The following is an 18,580-nucleotide window of genomic DNA, read 5'->3' on the forward strand; positions in this document are numbered from 1 at the left end:
TGTCCTTTGAAAATACCACAATGGCAACCTCTTAAAAAGAAAAGTAAAACCTCCACAAAATCTAATGCACACAATTCGCTTCCGTCTGTCGACAGCAGCTTATCTGCATTGATTCACAACAATCCCACCAAACTTCCAGGTGTTTAAATACCTTCTCCTCCTCTGCACCTAAAGGTGGGGAATCTGATCGTTTTAGATCGTCATTGATTTTGAGGGCTCACCATAAGCTCCTTTTCAGGCGAATCGAAGAGAGTGCAGTATTGATGTGATTTTGCTTTACAGTATTTCCACACACACAGACTACAGTTGGGCAGGTCACCCAGGTGTTTTAACTGCTGTCAAAGAACATTTGGTCAATAATTTCATCATCCATCTGAGAGAACATGATGGATTAACTAACGGGCAATCTTCCCTCGCTAAGTGCACCTGGTTTGTGAGATGTCATTCTGTTCCAAGTTGGTTTTCGAAAAAAATCCAATGCCCGAGCTGTGTGTTTTGGGTGACTTTGTAAAACACACTGCTGACTAAGAAAGTCAACAGAGCAGACAGAGGGGAAGAAAAACAGAAAATGGAGTGTGCGCACTCAAAGACTAGAGGTGGAAAGTGAAGTGAAGGAAAAAGCCAGGTGAGCAGATTAAAGTAGTTGTGAACAAACACTAAAAGTAGTTGGAGAATTAAGCATAATTTCCAGAAAAACAAAATACATCAATTTAGATAGAAAAAGTTAAATAGATTGTGGTAGTCGGGTTTCATTGGTCATATCGCCCACCCCTATCTGCCCCAAAAGCAAAGCTTAAAAATCTCACCAATAGGAGTGAGCTGTGTGCTGCTATTGATGTGCTGATGTGATAGCAGAGCTGCAGAGAGGAGCAGCACAAAGCCCTTCATCTGAGATGGGAAGTGTGTCAGAGTGATCGACGGATAGCGGGGTCCCAGGGTGCCACGGAAGCACTGGGGGCCCTCGCATTCTCCTACCCCTTCACCCTCTCAGCCCCCTCTATCCCTATCCCTATCTCTCTCCCCCTTTCTCTGTTGCTCCCTCACACCACTCTATTCCCATTTGATCACATTCAAGCAAAGACACGCAGGGCTATTTATAGAAGAGTGGTGCTTTTTTATCAGCCTGTGTCTATTTGTAGCACTCAGAAGTACAGAGGGCTTCCTGGCTGCTGACGTCAGCAGTGCAGTGCTGCAGAGACATGGGTGGAATGTGAGACAGAAAGTGGCAAAGAAAGACAGAGACCAAATGAGACAAAAGGGAGGTAGGACAGAGTTGAAGGATGCATGACATTTGGGTTTTGGTAAAGCATTTGCATGGGGTCTCTCTGGGGATGCAAAAAGGTTTATTTCTGTCTGCGGTATGCAAGAGCAAAATGAGTGCACATGGAGTCTGTGTACCTGTTTCTCTCTCTTCCTCTCTCTGATATAATAGCACTCTGCATGGGAAAAACAGAGTGGTTAGGATAAGGAGCCCCTCAAGAGAAGCTGGATTAGTGGAGAAACGCCAACCACGCTGAAGCTTGGGTAAACACTGTCAGCAAACCCGGGACACCCACTGAGCCATACATCACAGGCACAAGCACATACACAAACATATAATGTGTTCGCACAGAGACGAGCATTCTGTGCTGCACACATCACACACTGATAATCCCAGTGTGTCTGTGTGAGTGATGCCAACATGTTTGGCGGTTTCCTCCCACATAAGTGTACTGCATTAACTCAAGATAATTTCACACAATCAAGAGTTCCAGCACCTTTACCCACAAGCTGAGGCTAGCATTGACTTAAACGGAAAAAAGTTAAATCAGAAAAATAAAGGTTTGAGTGTCAGCAGTTAATACTGGCGGAAACAAGAGCTGGAGGACAAAGTAAACGCTGAGTGTGATCTGCTACTGAGTTGACGATGATGGAATTACAGTGGCAGACAGGTATTTCTCAGCTTAGTACCTGAGCAGTAACTCTGTGTGCTCGTTCAGTGAACATGCACACAGAGAAAGCACATCCCTGAGCAGGCCCAACACCAGCACCTGTTTACACTAGAGTGCTATTTGCTGCCACAGTTTAAGCTACTGGAAAAAGGAAAGAGGTTAGTTTCCACCTGCATGGGATCAGCATGAGATGACAGAAAAGCAAGAGCAGATGTACACAACAAATCTTTTTTTTTTTTTTTTTTGTTCCCCTCTCCAAACATCAAATGTCACATCCCAGACAGAACTGAAGAAAGGAGGACAGAGAAGAAGAGCACTTAAGAGCACAGAGCAAGGGAATAAGGACGCCAGTCAGTGCATTTTAGTCAGCGCTCTTGGCCAGCTCACAGTTTCCACTCATGGGGACAAGGCAGCGCACACAACACAATATACTTTCTTCTATTCAATGAATAAAAGAAGCAATGACAATAGAAATTACATGCAAATAAAAAGCTATTTCTATTTTGGGAACATTCTGTGTGCTTTTTGGAAGAGCGGGTGAACAGTAAAATAAAACAACCATGTAAACTAATTCAACTCAAATTTTGAACCAACATGCTGGATAATGATAAAATCTTGATGAGTCCTGGTACTAATACCCCATAAAAATACATTAACTGACTTATGATCAAATTATCCAACAATTCTGAGACAAAGGTTGGAAAAGGTGAATCAATGCTTAGTTATAAAGATGGAGTTGCATACTTATTAAAGTCACATTAGTTGGGAATAATGTATGTTTAAGCCTAATTTTGAGGTAAACTGAGTATGTGTGTCAGAGTACACCTTGAGCTTGTCTAGCCTGTATGTATGACTTATATTATTATTATTTTATGTTTCGTTTATAACCTTTGTCTATACTCTGGCATTGCTGTGTTCTTTAACCAATGCCTTTCTTTAAAAAAAAAGGCAAAAGAAGTAGACCCACATAACATCACCGTCACAGACACAAAAGGCAGAAATATATTCTCTATTTAACAATGACAACACAAACTATCTTTGTTTGACTTGGAGTATTGCCAAAGCTTGTCCTTACCTGCACCAGGAAGATGATAAGGAAGTAGAAATTGGCAATTCTTCGAAACTGTTCAAACAGGTTCTTTGGTAGGAAGTTCCAAACTGTATACTGCGGGAGGGGGAAAAACAGATATTAGAGTTTGTGGACTGCTTTTAACTTCTCTTTTCCATGTAATTTTCCCATCTAGGCACGATGCTTTTCAAGTGAACTTAGGGAAGTTAAAGAAAGGCTTGGAAGGGGGAGAGAGATTAGAGGCATTCAATATTCAGACTCTTGCATGTGTGTATTCTGTCTAAGCACAACACAGGGGGGAAGAGGAAAGGAAACTTCAATAGCTTGGAGTCTCTGCCTAGGGAGATGGCCCTTGGGGGACCCCAGGTATTCCATTGATTCAGATTAGTGATTTATCTCCATAATTTGGCTACCCTAGAATGCAGAGCCAATGAACCTGTCAGGTTGGCGACTGTTTCTGTGTGTTTTGTTCTTATTTAAGTGGTCGTGTAGGCTGATGCGACTCTTATTTGCTTAAATCCCTGAGAGATGTCTGAACAATAACCTGCTGGTTACTTTGTACCACACAATAAAGTATCGGGGTGACAAACACAAATGCGCGCACATGTATGCATGGACACTTACACTGGCACAGAAACAGCAATAAGGCACTCTTTATGAAGGGGAATGTCTGCATAGGGATGGTGTTGAAATGCAGTGACAGCAGAATGGCCCATCTCATTTTGCCAGGGAGGAAAAAAAAAAAAAGCGTGAAAGTGATGAGAAAAGGGGGGGGGGGGTGAGCATGGTGGTGCAGTAGCAACGAGAGCAAGAAAGAAGAGGTGGAGATTGGTCATTGCAGAGTGCAAAAGCAACAGGATGATGGAAAGCGGAGGCATGCAGGGGTATAAACACTACAGCCGGGGTAATTAAAGGCTGTTTACCCTGACATACTGGCAGGAGCCAATTGATTGGCCCATCCTGACTGAGACCCTCTGCACCACTATAAATCCCACTGCCGTCTTACTCTCACCCGCTTCCTGCTCCTCATCACTTTCACTCTTCATAACCTGCTCCGAGCCTACAGCTGACACGGGACTGAAGGGGGAGATTTAGGAGAGAGGAGGAGTGCGGTCTATACAAGCCCAGGAGGAAACGATGGAAATGCCCACCCTGCCAGTACGTTAATAGCAGCCATGTATTTCACTGCCACAACCAGTGCTCCCCTGACAGTCAAATAATCGCCTTCCTGTGGGAGCGAAGACGAGCATGTGGGGAGGCAGTGGGAGGAGGAATAAAAAAAAAAAAAAAAAAAGAAGCCAGGAATGCTCAGGAGTGTTCAATAGTTCATTTTGCATTCTAAGAGTTAGATAAGAAAAGAAAAATGGCAGATGAAACATTGTACACAGAGGAACTGAGAAACAAGTATATGAATTTCATCTTGGTGTATGGCCAGGCTCGAGCTGTGGGATATGCATGTGAGTGCGCTTCTTACCTTGGAGGACACAATCCTGTTATCACAGAACTTGGGTGGTATGAAAGCCTCTGTGGCAGAGCATGACCGATGACCAACATAGATAGTCCTACTATCTACTCTTCTCTCATCACCGCCAAGCTGGAGTGGGGGGGGGGGGGGGGGGGGGGTCAGACATGAGAGGAGATAAAGATAAAAAAAAAAAAAAAAAGAGAAAGGAACAAATGGACAGTTTAGTAATTCAAGGTACTTCTCACTTAAACAGGGATTAGAGGTTAGACATCAAATCGGATAAAAAAATAAAGTGAGTATCATACAATAAACAAGAATTACTTGAAGGTAAGCCAAATCTCACTCACAATCTGAAGCATGGGGGCATAAATCAATGAAAGCAAAAGAACTGCTTCATGCTGCACTGTTATTTCAGGTGCAGCATATCCAACATGATCACCAAGGATTTGTTGTGGACATAAAATATTTTACAGCCTGATGACATCTAACGTACACCCACAAGTCAAGAATTTAAAGATTAGAATTTCTACTGTGGTGCAGAAAATTAAAGACTCGAAAAGCACTCTACTGGAAAACTGTTGAGCACAAGCCAATAACTCAGAGAGAGGACAAAAAGAAGTCTTATGAGGGCCAATGGGCCAAAAGTGGTGCTTGTGCGTGGTCTATAACTTAATTTCTTCTGTGTCACATGGTCGCTAAACGATCATAAACAAGCAAGACATGTAGGTAGCTGAAAAATTCTGGGGTCAGATTTATGGGTTGAGCAACCTTGTTATAAAACAGATGGCAGGGTGATATGTGCATGCAGCACTAGCCTGGTCCAGTGTCTTAAAGAGGAGAGACTTCAGGAAACTGGTCAGGAACCAGAGACACGCTGGTTTCCTCTCAACATGAGGTGGTCAGGACATTCCTCTTGCATAAAAGGCGGCAGGGGTAAATCACAGAGCAAGGTAGAGAAGCCAGGTCATTGTTTTAACCTTAACCTCACATAAATTTTACAAACAATAGCAGAAATAATAAGTTCAAAAAACAAACTAAGGAAACTGTTTTCCTTTTTTGATTTTAAAACAAGTTTTGTGTGGAACTGATTGGGTCCATTCTTCTGTGTGTGAAGTAAGCTCAGGCCGCAATCACACATTTAATGTAAGTGTAGACATTCATACAACATGTTTTGAGGTTTTTGAAACACTTAATTATATTGTCCTACAAAAGGTAATCAAGCACCATTGTTAAAGTTTTATAAGAGTGGTGTCCAAACAATGCTGAGTCTGTTTAAAAAAAAAGAAAAAAAAGAGTAGCAGCAATACCAGCACAGAACCAACACATCAGGTTAGTGCATCATTAAAATTCCCAAATGTTACATGGGCTCTTGAATGAGCACAAAAGAGGGTACCTGAACTTGGCGCTGGGTGGCACAAATGGCCACAAATTTGGAGGATCACGACAGGAAAATGCCCCTTGACCTCGCTGCGTTTTCATGTGCACATTGCTGGGCTTCAGCATACTATACTTGTACCAATATAAGTGTAGTAAATTACTACATTAGTACAAGTGAACCAAAAATCAGGCTGAACATTTCTGCTAACAACTATACCTAATTTGTTATTTCACTTGATTTATTTGTATTGCGCACTTTTACGTGATGTTTCATTTTAAATGCAAGATTGAAGTTAAAGGCAAACGGTGACTGCACAAATGAACGTTCTCCATTGAATAAAGTGACATACTGACAGTCAGTAGCAGCTCATCAAAATGAACTTGTGTCTCTTCCAAACTATCCATTCTTTTCACCTCTGACAGTTAAAAACAAATGAGGATCCTACTCTCCAGTTCTTAAATGTGACTGTGTTCTCAGCTTAAATGCAAGTTGGTCAGGTATTGCTGTGTGTGTAAATTAACATTATGCAAGGAGGAGATCTACTATATTTAATATAAAGGCTAGCAACATGTGGGTTGTTGTGGTGCAGTATAACCATAAACATCTGATTCTGGACCAGCGCCAGGAAACATGTGAATTATGGTTACCTTTACTGAAAGGAAGTCAGATCAAAGAATAGCCTCAAAGACTTGGGAGTCTAATAAATGCACGTGGGGACAAACATACAGCCTACAAAACTCCAGTAAATGTAATATTTCGCTTGTCATTAATGGTCAAATAATACAAAATAAAGTCCAAGACTTGATTCTGAAATATTTCCCATTGTTTCTCCCGTACAGACTAGAGAAGGTAGTCAGCAGGCTTACACAGTGCTGCCTTATGCATGAGCAGACATGTTCACACCTCAGTATGACTGTCAAATCTACTATCCCCTACCCACTCAGCACACACTGACACCCCTTCAGCGGGACCGGACGAACCCGGCTGCCAGAAGATGGAGGGAGAGGAAGAAAGCGTGTGAGATGAAGGAAGTACAACAGGATCCAAGGACACAATCACATCTTTTTTTTTTTTTTTTTTTTTTTGTATCAAACAACAACCAGCCCCCCAGGAGAAGCAGGAAGCCAAGAACACCCCCACAGACTACTCTGTTCATTTATTTGAATCAGTACTCTGTTGTCTGGCAGTTATCTTTCCTGTGTGTACTCAAAATGCCATCTATAAATGTAACAGCAGCATTCCAGAAAAACAATTTTGTGAACATCTAATACAACACTATGAAACAATGTAGGACTGGAAACAAAGCAATCATGTAGAAAGAGCTGCGCAGACAAAACATAAAATGCAAGTAAGGAACAGTTTACAAACCAAATTAGTCCTGTGTCAAAGGACCGGCAAAGGGCTCTTGCTTGTATTTCAGGATTACAGGTCAGACAGTCAGCTGTATTAGTGCACTGGCTCCTGCTACCGCCAATCTTTCACCTGCGTCCATTTCTTTAGGGTTGATTATGCACAAGGTCACAGGGCTATGAGATAAATAAATACTAGTTTTCAGGTAGACTAAAGCAACACTGCTGCAACTACCTACATAAGCGTCCTTCTCGAAAAGATATTTTGGGACCTACATACACACACACAAAAAACCCCCCCACATAATTCATGTTGAAAATGAAATTCTATATAAAATGAGGAAGTAGTCTGCGTCTAGGGAACTAAAGATAAGAAAAGAACTATTGACTGGCCATTGATTCAGTGGCAGATTCACTGTAAAATATAATGAAGGTCAGACCATGGGGCCCTCTTCATTTTTGAACTGTTACGTGATGGCAATGCTCATCTACAAAACAGTGAGCAAGAGGCCAAACAAGAAATGCTAATGTAAGGAAAAATAGATTGCATTATCTTTCCCTTATTGTCAAAGGTCAAACAAAACTATTCAGTGCCAATGATGTTAGCAAGTTAAGCAAAAGTGGGAGTCAAGTACCAGTATGTCAATAATAGAAACAGTAGATTCACCCTTGATGAAAAAGCCTCCGCTACAAATGTGAAAGGTGATCAATAAAGCAAACATCCGGTGCTCAATTGAGCAGAATCTAATTGCTCAGTCAGACATAAATTGAGTGAGCCTAAAACTTTACATTAACTGATGCTTTAAATTGAATTATGCAGAGATTGAGAAATAAGCACAGGGCGAGATGGAGGGGAAAGGTGGGCCACTGAGAGCAAGGGGAATATAAGACTGCATTCAGCTACTGCCAAACTGCCAGTGATGATTCTGGTCTGATGACACTGCGTCCTGTCACACCATCTCACTATTCAGTGACTATCACGCTTTGTCACAATCTGCATGCTGTTAGCTGAACCGACACTCTGAGCCACCGTAAAATTACAAGACCTTGTACACTGTGCATATGCAATCCACTTTGTGAAAGTTTAATCTTTCTGAAACATTTTAAATCATAATTCCTAAAGTGCAATCCACCCCATGGGCTATATGGAACAGTGAAAGTTAAGTCAAAGTATGCAAAATTATTTTCATTATAATGAATCTGTTGCTCATTTTCTTGATTAATCCATTAATTGTTTAGTCACCGTTTAATTACGTTGCACTCCAGTCAATTATGAAAAATGCTGAACATAATTTTCCAGGGTTAAAGATTAAATTTTTAAACTGTTAGCATTTTTTATAAAATGTAAAAACACATATTTGTATGTATTGTATATACAGTAATATAAAACAGAAAAGAACAATTCCACACATTGGAGCAAATATTTGACATATTTGCTTGAAAGGTTACTCCAACCAAGTGCCAATTCAATCAAAAGATTGTCTTTGTTCTAAAACTAACACAAACAAACAAAAGGAAGTCAGATATGGTCATAAAAGGGACACTCTTCCATAACACACCCATACACACCTACTGTTATCTGAAAGCACTACAACAAAGATTTACTGTTTTCATTCTTGAAGATCATCACTCAAGGGGTATGTTTCAGTTCTCCTAACGCATGACCCTGAGGTGACACCACGTGATTCACACAAGAACAAAACAGAGCACCAAGTTTCCTTAGACCCAGCTCATCTTCACTGACATTGCCATTTATGGCCTTCAAGTCTGTCAGAGAGCATACACAAAGTGGCTCTGGCTTTCAGAGCTGCTCTGGACTTCAGATTGTTGGCATAAACATGATAAGCATCTCTGAGCAAACAGCAAATGAAGAAGATTCCATTAAGTGTAGAGGGGGAAAAAAAGACTAGTGTTAGGAGGTGTGACAGTGGCACAGCAAGTTTAATTTAGACTGACACAAATCAAAGCTGTAAGTTTTTCCAATGTTAAGTGCTGAAACAAACTGAAAAACAGTAAGTCCCCAAGAGTACAGCAGGGAAAGGTTTGTTCTGATCAGTGAGGACTTGTGGTTTTGTAACTTTGGTACAGGGGGGAGAAAAACACCAAGCTCATTCACTACATAACGCCGGAGCTGTGCCATTAAGCTTCAGAAAAATTCACTTAGAAAATCTACTTAAACACGTTTAATGAGGTGTGAGGGAGCCGCGTGAAGAAGAGAGAGCACTGGGGACCAATAGGTTGTACTTCTCTTATGTCCTGCATGTGTGCTAATAACACTGCACTACACTGAGAGCGACAGATCCTTGTTGAGGCCATGTTCCCATTTGACCTCGGAATCCATTTCATGTAATTATATGGAAAACGAACTAAGCTGCATGCACGCTGTCTAACTGCTACAGTACATGAAAAGAGTCGGCTGCATGTGTAAGCGTGGCTCAGACCTTTATCATATTCAACCACTTAACAACATCTGCTCCGACCACATCTTATCTGTGCTATCAGGTTTTATGATGATTCACTAGAGGTCAACCTTATCTACTGTTTTATGCAGTACCTACTACTAGTACCTCCTCCCACAACACACAATACAAGAGAAACTATAACAGGAAAACATCCAGGAGAAGATCTTTGATGTTATAGAAGATCTATGATGTTATGGGCCTAAACATCAAATGATACTCGGAGTATAATGCGAAGAATTTATGCCTAACGTCCAGTCAACTGTTTCAAGAAATGCTGATGACAACAGTAAAAACAGCCTAACCGCAACATAAAGTTGCTATTATGACAGGCTGAATGGAGTTGGGTGATGAATGCTTGAGTGCGAGAGGAAAAACATGCACACGTCGAGTCAAAGCGAGTGCACTACTCTATCTGGCACCTCTCTTTCATTCTCTCCATCTTTCTCGTCAGCCCACTTGCCTGTCCTCTTTCAGCGTGCTCACTGCCTCAATAATTGTAACTCCCTCAGTTTTGATTACACATCCAAGTGCTCATTGCCTAAGCTACAGAGAATTTACACAGGGTACTTTATCTTTTGAAAAAAAACATAAACAAAAAAAACAACAACACAGAGACACATTAATGTTAAAACGAATCTAAATGACACTACTGTAACCAGTATTCACTACTGTGTTAGATTTCCCTGCAGCCTTCATTTTCCCAGGAGATTTAAAATGCCAGTTTAAAATGATACATATATATCATTTTAAACTGGCAATAGACTAATATATATACACATATGTACATGTATATGTGGATACTGACAATATTCCAACGTATTACAGTATGACTGTTACAGACAGAATTAAGTACCGGTATTAACACTGATAGCTGCTCAACATTGAAGGTGTTAGTTAAAAAATGGGAGTGGCTTAAGTAATGTGGAAGTGGTTTGGTCACAGAAGATCAAGTGTACATCAAACCAAACCATTAACAACAAAAGCAAATTATTTCACCACCTCAAGCAGAGTTACCACTGAGTGTACCAAGGCAGCTCAACAGTGAATGTGAGTTCTAAACAAAAAGTATTTTTCAGTATTTTACCACACTGTCAAGATTACTGCAAGACTGTTGCAGAAATACCCTAAAATATTGTGATAGTATGTTAGGGCCATGTTGCCCACGACTAACAGCAATTCAAAGGAAAAGTAGACCCATTACCCCACAGTGAAACTAACAAAATTTACCTCCATCATGGATTCACCAACACTTGGCATAGTCTACAGAGCCCATATCAGAGGCCAGGCTCTCCTCTGTCCGCTGTTTGCACACTGTGATGAATAGCCCCACAAAGTAATCCAGTCCAACTTGAACTGAGGGCTGATCCTAAGGAGCTGTTGTGGATGGGCAAAGACTCATTGTTCTACGAGCATCCCTGCAGCTGTACGAGACACAGAGTGTGCTGTACCATGGGCTGGTACTGGCCTACATTACACTGTGTCCCTCGACAATGGGGAGGAGGGGAAGCTCATCTAGACCTCGCATTGGGAGCTGCTTCCTCAGTCATTTGGTTGCCTCAAAAAGCCACAGACAGATATCATGATTCCCACATTTGCAACTTAAATGTTTTTTAAAACGATTGGCATCTTGTGGCTAAACAGGTGGCCATGAAGCAGTAGTAGCAGTCACCACAGATTTCTGTCTGCGTACTATGTGAATATAAACTATACCAATAACTGGCACCGCTGCATTATGGACAGTCCACCTCACGAGGGAGGATGGTTGAGAAATCTTGAAGAACAAGCAAAAACGGTTGCAGACATCACAACAGGAAATGCAAGTCACACGATGCTGAAAGAGGTCTGTGGTCATTCATGTACCATACATATTTGATGCAGGCTGTTTCTCAAAAACAGAACCTTACACAGACCAAACAGAAGACCAAATTAAAACCAAAACCAAACAGAATGTAGTCTAAACTTCCCACAACAAACCGGGAAACACCTTTTGTTGCTGACAAGTTATTTTTTTAACTGATTTATAGTCTTAAAGCATTCATTTACTGACACTTTATCCATTTTTGCATGTTACTCCACCTTCTCCATCTTGAACTTTGTCCCCATAGCTACCATTTTCTTAACAATTTAGCTCACTAAGTCCAGGAGAGGATGACAGAAGCAAATACCGGTAGGTTTCTTATGACAACAATCTCCACACTTTGTCTCCACCAAGAAAAGGGAGTAGGTTCTCGAGCTGCAGCCTAGTCACACTTTAATCTATAATTAAAGAGAATTTAAAGTAGTGTAGCCATAAATGGAGTATGGTTTTTCCAGCCAACTGCATATACACTCTGTGCTCCTCTGTTGTGTGCCTGCGTGCGTGTGTGTGTGACAAATCACCAGATTCAGCTACTTAGATGAAGATGCTACTGCTTTTTCTATGTAGTGCATGGGTTGTAACTTAACTAAGAGACTACGATGGCTTTCATTCCCACCAGCATGCCTGGCAGAGAGCCCTGCAATACCAACAAAAAGGCATTTACAGTACATCCTAATGCTGACAAGCTGTAAAAATCTCCATCTCAGCTACAGCCCTACTGATGACATTATCTTTAATAATGCACCGGGCAGTAATTGCTGTTCAATTAATTATCCTTAGACACTGCATAGGAGGACAATGAGACTAATGACAAAAATCAATGTGGCTCTTTTTCTTCCTTTGCTCACGAGGTCGATTTGGTTTTTCACACCATGCATTTCCTCCCACTGAACTGTGACCACTTTTAAACAACTCATTTTTCTCCCTGTGACTGAGAAATACCGCCTGCCTAGCTGGCTGGGAGTTTACCACGGAGAAAATAGCTGTAGGATGTTCCTTAACTTAGGTGTTCACACGAGCGTGTATGAGAGGGCACGTGTTCGTTTGTCTTCCAGCACTCATTAAATCCTCACATGGATTGCGCTGTTCCTTTTCTTTGTGGCAGCAAGTACCCTATCATTTCAGGTGACACTGAAAAACTGGGATGACAAAGCATCACAGATGCTGGCGTTTCCACTTCTCCCTCCATGCAGAGACACAGGAGCCAAAAAAAAAAAAAAAACATCACACCACCACACATCTCAGCATTCTCTTCACATCTCACTGCGAATGCTCTCTGGGTAATGTTGGAGCATGGCACAGAAAATCTCTGGATGAGCCTTTATACATATATGGATGATGAGGACACAGTTTGAGTGCTGCTAGTCTGAAGAAGATACGTGGGTGAGGGAAAGGAGGAGCAATGCAAGGAGAATTCAAAATAAATGAAGCTACCTGAATTATTTAGAGGTACAAACTGAGAATTCAACATAGCTTTTAAAAGGAAGTGGAAAATTGCCACAAAAAGCCATCCGTGGTCCCCTTGTATCCAACCTGACCTGCCCATTCCAATGTTAACAACTACAGGAAGCCTGAAAGAGTCTGCCCATTAGGTGGAGAAAGAGCACAAAGAGGCTACAGGTCCACCCCCTATTTTCACTCCACATAGGACCGTCCAAATTCCCCCACTATATTTCATAAGCCCACTATCCTGCAGCCCATCTTTTATTCCTTCTCACTGCCTCCCTACCAAAACTAAATATATTTATTATTCTCCTGTGTGTTGCAGATGAGCTCCTTTGGCTGAGTTTCCATTACAGGGTGGCAAGAGATGAGACCAGACAGAGAAAAAGGAAGGAAGAGAAAGAGATCCGAGTAAGCAATTCTGTTCACCAGCAAGACTAATGACGGCAAAACCGTGCATGGCTTAATCAATACACATATATCCTAATCAAACAGACCTTATAAATCAAATGGCTCTGGATGCCTTGTATGGTTTATGGCTTTCAGATGTATTACCATAAACCCAAAAGGGTAACTCATCATTTAATAAAAGTCCCTAATAGATTCCCAACAGGTTCTCCCAGGCATGTGTACATAAAAGCAAGACTGACCTTAACGCAGCAAATTCATCTGGAGCATTCTGAACCACACCAGATAATACAGCAAAACAAAAATACAGTAATGAAAAAAAGCACGAGTTACATTTGACATTACTAAATTCTATTCCTACCATACTACTGCTAATGGAAATTATTCTCATCGCCCCAGTACATGCAGGTGAAATGGAAGTACTGTACTGTACAGATAAAAACCATCCCCTTTTATGGCTGAATAGAACATTAGCTTCCCCTGGGAAAAGTGTTACCAGATAAAGTCCCTAAATAAATTTAACCTAGTGTGTTTATGTTAGCAAAAGACGTCCACACAAAATCTCCTGAATGTGCAGGTGTAAGCAGTCCGTGTGAAAGTCTGCACTAACGGTTAGTGAGTTTATGTATCAGATCTGCAGGTGCTGATGTGAGGAACAGGTTTACAGAGCCCTGGGGCTTCCAAGCATATCTGACATGTCATCACACATAAGAGCACCTACTGCCAGGTAAAGGACTGTTTACTTGTGCCTGGGTCACATTCAAGTAGAGACATATCTGAGACTGACAGGCCTCTGTGAAACAACCTGCAGCAGGAGGGTGACGAAGAGGAGGGCAGAAGGGTGAGGGGGAAGCCCTTCAGAGAAAGAGGAGGGCCAGAGTGCTAATGTACTACAAGAAGACTTGCATACTTCAAAGCTATATCATGCCTGAAGTAAAACACAGCATCAAAGGAGGACGTTATGTGTTATGGAAATGAATTGTGTAAACGCCATGACATCACTGGAGTGCTTATGAATCAAAACAAAAACCTGTAGGCAACAACATCTTCACGATGCTTTTATTAGAGTACTCTGTCACTTAGTATTTTAACATGTTACTGAGACTATAGACATGACATTACCGTATTTAAACAGTCTACAGTTTGGGCCTAAACAACCTCAAGAGGCTGCCACTAAAATGCAATCCTTCTTCTTGGTATATGAAGCTGAATAAAAGCCAACCTTGACTTAACACAGGAAACATAACTTAGTTTTTTTTTTTTTTAACTTGTCAGCCATAATAAAAGAACAAGCACAGCACAGCACACTGTTGTTGCACTCATGATGTGAAATTGCTGCACCTGGGAAGAGCCACACAGTACAGTCTGGAGAGGCATTTTGCAGCCGGTGGAGGATGTTTTTGTTTTTACATTTTCACGGGAAGATACCATGACTACAGTTTGCCTTAAGTGTTCTCAAAGGGTTCCAAAAGGAGCGAGAAAATCTACAAGTTCTAACAGAACAAATCTTCAGTGACCTTTTGAAGAGTCAGAATTTGTTGTGATAGTGATGCCAGTTAGATTTGGGTAGGGCAGAGCTACATCTCTGCTTGCTACATCTGAGGCTTCTACACCCTCAAATGACTACAAGTTATGAACTTAAAATACAAAGATGAGGTTATTTTATCGGTATCAGCACTGAGAAGCAGGTCAAAGGTTGTGTATTACAGGTCGTGCAGCCATAATATGACGGCTTCAAATAATTATTATTTTCTAGAGCTGTCAGCCACTAAAGATTATTTTCAGCATGAATTAACCTGCCAGTTATTTTCTTAATTAAATGCTTTGTATATAGAATATCAGTTTTAAGATATCCAGTTAATTATCACATAAAAAAATCCTTTTTTGCCTGAAAAAAGAATTAATCCAGCAAACGACTAATTGTTTCAGCACTGAGTTCTATTATTATATAATCTCAACACAAAGCAATTCTGTTCGTGTCAGCATGACCATTTCCTGCCTTCGTGCACAGGGCACCTGTCGAGCCTTCAACTGCTTAACTTCACTACTGAGCAGAAGAGTATTTGCTACAGTACTACAACGGAGTCAAAATGTAAATCAGAAACTTCACACGTGTGATTTCAACTGAGCGAGTGAGTAGGAGGAGGCCTACTGGTTACCATGGAGCAAATAAGATACTAACGTGCTGCCTGGGTGACGCTGTTTTCATGTGTCGGTGCAGTTCTCCTTGCAGTCGAGGCAGGGGCTCCCACAATGAATGCTATCACATTTTCGCCAGGCTCCACCTCTCACAGATCACACTGCTGCCTTCAAGGGCTTGAACGAACATCAAAGGCAACTGTGTGATTCTGTATTCCTGTCAGAGCATTACAACCTCTGGAGCTTCCCCTCCTGATGAAAAAGCCCAGCCCCACTCATTCCACAGCCACAGCCGTCTTTAATGATTTTCCAAAGACACACTCGGGGTTTAGTGGCAGAGAACACCATAGTGGGAGAGTCGAGACACATGGAGCCTCCTCTGTGCCTTTTGGTATGAGCCATCTCCCCTCCCAAGCCCCACTCTCCCTCTTCATAATGCACACGTACCTCCCGTGGGCAAATGGGGGGGTTGAATCAGGAGGCATGAATCAGGAGGCGGAGAGCCAGAGCCTGAGATAACGGCAACGTGTGCATCAATGACAGGATGGCTGGCTACTCTACAAAATATTATTTACAGCTCACACTGAAGACTACAGCAGCAATTCTCTCTAGAAGCAAGAAAATCAGCTGACCTGGCAACACTTAGAGAGAGGCCAGGAGGAGGGTCAGGCACTATAATTATTATATTGCTTCCCCTTATTCACCATCGGTATCTATACTGCTCACATAGCCTGTGGGGGATTCAACCCACTGATGACAACAGGTTACTGGTGCATAAGAAGATGATAAAGACGCAGTAAAGGCAAGTCAGCATTTATAAACCTGGCCTCACAGACAGTTACTCCACTTTGAACTAGCCCACTCGTGACTGATTAACATATGAGAGGGGTAGTAAAACCAATGGATGAACTTTAAAAGGGTAAGGATTAAACTGACCAATCATGAATCATGATGCCAAAGCAGTTCATGCTGGCAAAACACCAGCTTCTTATACTGAACAAATCCATTGGCTGGATACAAAAAATAATAAAAACATAAGCGCACAGAGGAACTGTTGCACAATTAGAAATAACGACTATCATTTCATCTGCAGAATATTTTTGTATTCAGTCATAAAAGTATAAAATGCCCATCACAGTATTTTAGTCATCATTTATATTTAAAAGGGAATAAAAATTAATAAAAATTAATCAAACAACATCCGACTGAACACATGGCTTGACTGTCAGTTTTGTTGCAGACAATTCTCTGTCAATTAATTTTTTTCAATTTCGATACTAACTACATAGGCCAGGGAAACAGCTAAAGACATCTTTTGATGCATGCCTTGGTGCCTCTGAATATAGTGCATATTTTTTAACATCTGGGACCAAAGAGAAGAACAGCTCAGGTAAGTGCTTTCTTAATTTAGCTTTAGTTTCGGTGCTGCTTTAACATATGCGGGTGAGAATCTGTTTTGATGATACGGTTGTTAAAAGGATGAGTTTACATGCCGGAGAGCAAGTATGTCACCCAACAATTCCCTATGTGACCCGAAAAGTGTAGTTCAATGACTCTGAGTTTGGCTAACATCAACTTAGATCTATCGTGACTTCCTGACTGGCCAGAACTTAACTTACCTGAAGTAGCAGTTACAGCTAAATGGCTGACTAACAAGAGCGATGAAGTGAGACGAGGGCTTGGTGTTGTCAGGCAGCGTGAAGCAAGTGAGTGTTGTTAGCTTGATAGTTTCATTTACAAAGAAAACCGCAAAGAGAAAACGAGGGGAAATGCCACTTTAAATTCTTACAGGGCTGAATCAGATCAGTCAAAAGGAAAAAAAAAGCTAGCAGGAGCACCAGGATGTCATAAGCTAACTGTGTGTGTGTGTGTTGATGCCAAGCGCACATACCAAACGATTCAGTCTTCTCCGCAGCATCTTCTTGTTTATCTTACTGGATTTCACAATGCTGATGAACTCCTCTGATTCAACAGACGCCACCCGGCTCTGCTTCAGCTTCTCCCGGGAATAACTTTACATGTATGTTAGTTAATGTGCTAGCTCCTTAGCTATCTACTCTCTACTCTAACGTTAGTTCTAGCTACACGGAGTGTTGCGGCGACGCTACATCGTTTCCATTTTGTTTGATTTCGATATCTTCGCACCATTCGCATTCTCACCCCGCTGAATATTTTCCGCGTTGCGGTGTACTAGTCGCGCTTCCTTTTGCCCAAGGCTGAAACAGCCGCTGACATTTCGCTCCGTGCCCTGTTGCTTAGACTCGTACAAACCATTTGTCGCTCTCGGCTCTGCCTCCCTGTTGACTCGGTAATTGCCGCAGACGCACTAAAAACTTATCTCTGTCTTTCCAACGCCTGTGTACAGGTCGGCTCACCTCCCTGTCAAACAATTTCTTTACTCCAGCAAACCGCAGCAACCCACAAACGTTCCCACGTTTTCAAGCTCCACCCGTTGAAGGTGCGGCGACTTTCGCTCGCACTGAATTGTGGGTGATGTGGTCTCAATTTGAATACTTCCTGTTTGTTCTCCTCAAGAGATTCGCGTGAGAGAGGTGGTAGTTTGTGATTGCACTTCAAGGATCACTGAGTACTGCGCAGAAGCCTCATATGAATTCTTTCTCTGAATAGACGTGACTTTCATCTCTTGTAATGAACTATAGATAGATATTATTCAAAAAACCCCAAGATGCACCTATTACGGGAACAAAAATAGAGCCTACAACAGGTCGGCCTAATCTCTTACAAATAACCTATGAGATTGATAGGCCTGTAGGATTAGTTTCTGAAACCTCTGACAATACTGCACATATGCCACCCGTCACAATCAGCTTTATTAGCCAAGTCTGTGTAAACTACAGGAAATTGACTCTGGTTTTAAGCTGTTCTCAGTGTTACACACAGTTCCAATTGGAATAAACATACAGCTAAACAAAGATGAAGACAAAACTATTGTACACATGGAATGAGGTGGATTAAATAGGTCAAAACACTCAATACAAGCCGTCATCTTTATAGAGGAGTTTTAAAGGCAAAGTCACAAAAAAAGAAAATACCATTAAGAGTAAAACAGTAAACGTG

General features: G+C 41.5%; 1 protein-coding gene across 6 annotated transcripts in view; it reads right to left on the bottom strand.

The window, feature by feature from the left end:
- atp11c (ATPase phospholipid transporting 11C) overlaps positions 1-17,971 on the bottom strand; it is a 41,103-nt gene extending 23,132 nt beyond the window's left edge. For 3 of the 6 annotated variants that reach the window (XM_046407198.1, XM_046407197.1, XM_046407196.1), the window contains exons 1-3: positions 17,394-17,971; positions 4,475-4,594; positions 3,007-3,096 (exon numbers count right to left, since the gene is read on the bottom strand). In XM_046407198.1, the coding sequence (XP_046263154.1) occupies positions 3,007-3,096; positions 4,475-4,594; positions 17,394-17,420 (237 nt within the window). In that variant the 5' untranslated portion in view covers positions 17,421-17,971. The remainder of the gene's footprint in view (positions 1-3,006; positions 3,097-4,474; positions 4,595-17,393) is intronic. The other 3 variants (XM_046407199.1, XM_046407195.1, XM_046407194.1) reach the window with 1 other exon arrangement.
- Positions 17,972-18,580: the final 609 nt, after the last annotated feature.

The sequence above is a fragment of the Scatophagus argus genome, chromosome 12 (genome assembly GCF_020382885.2).
Source record: "Scatophagus argus isolate fScaArg1 chromosome 12, fScaArg1.pri, whole genome shotgun sequence".
Classification (NCBI taxonomy): Eukaryota; Metazoa; Chordata; class Actinopteri; family Scatophagidae; genus Scatophagus; species Scatophagus argus.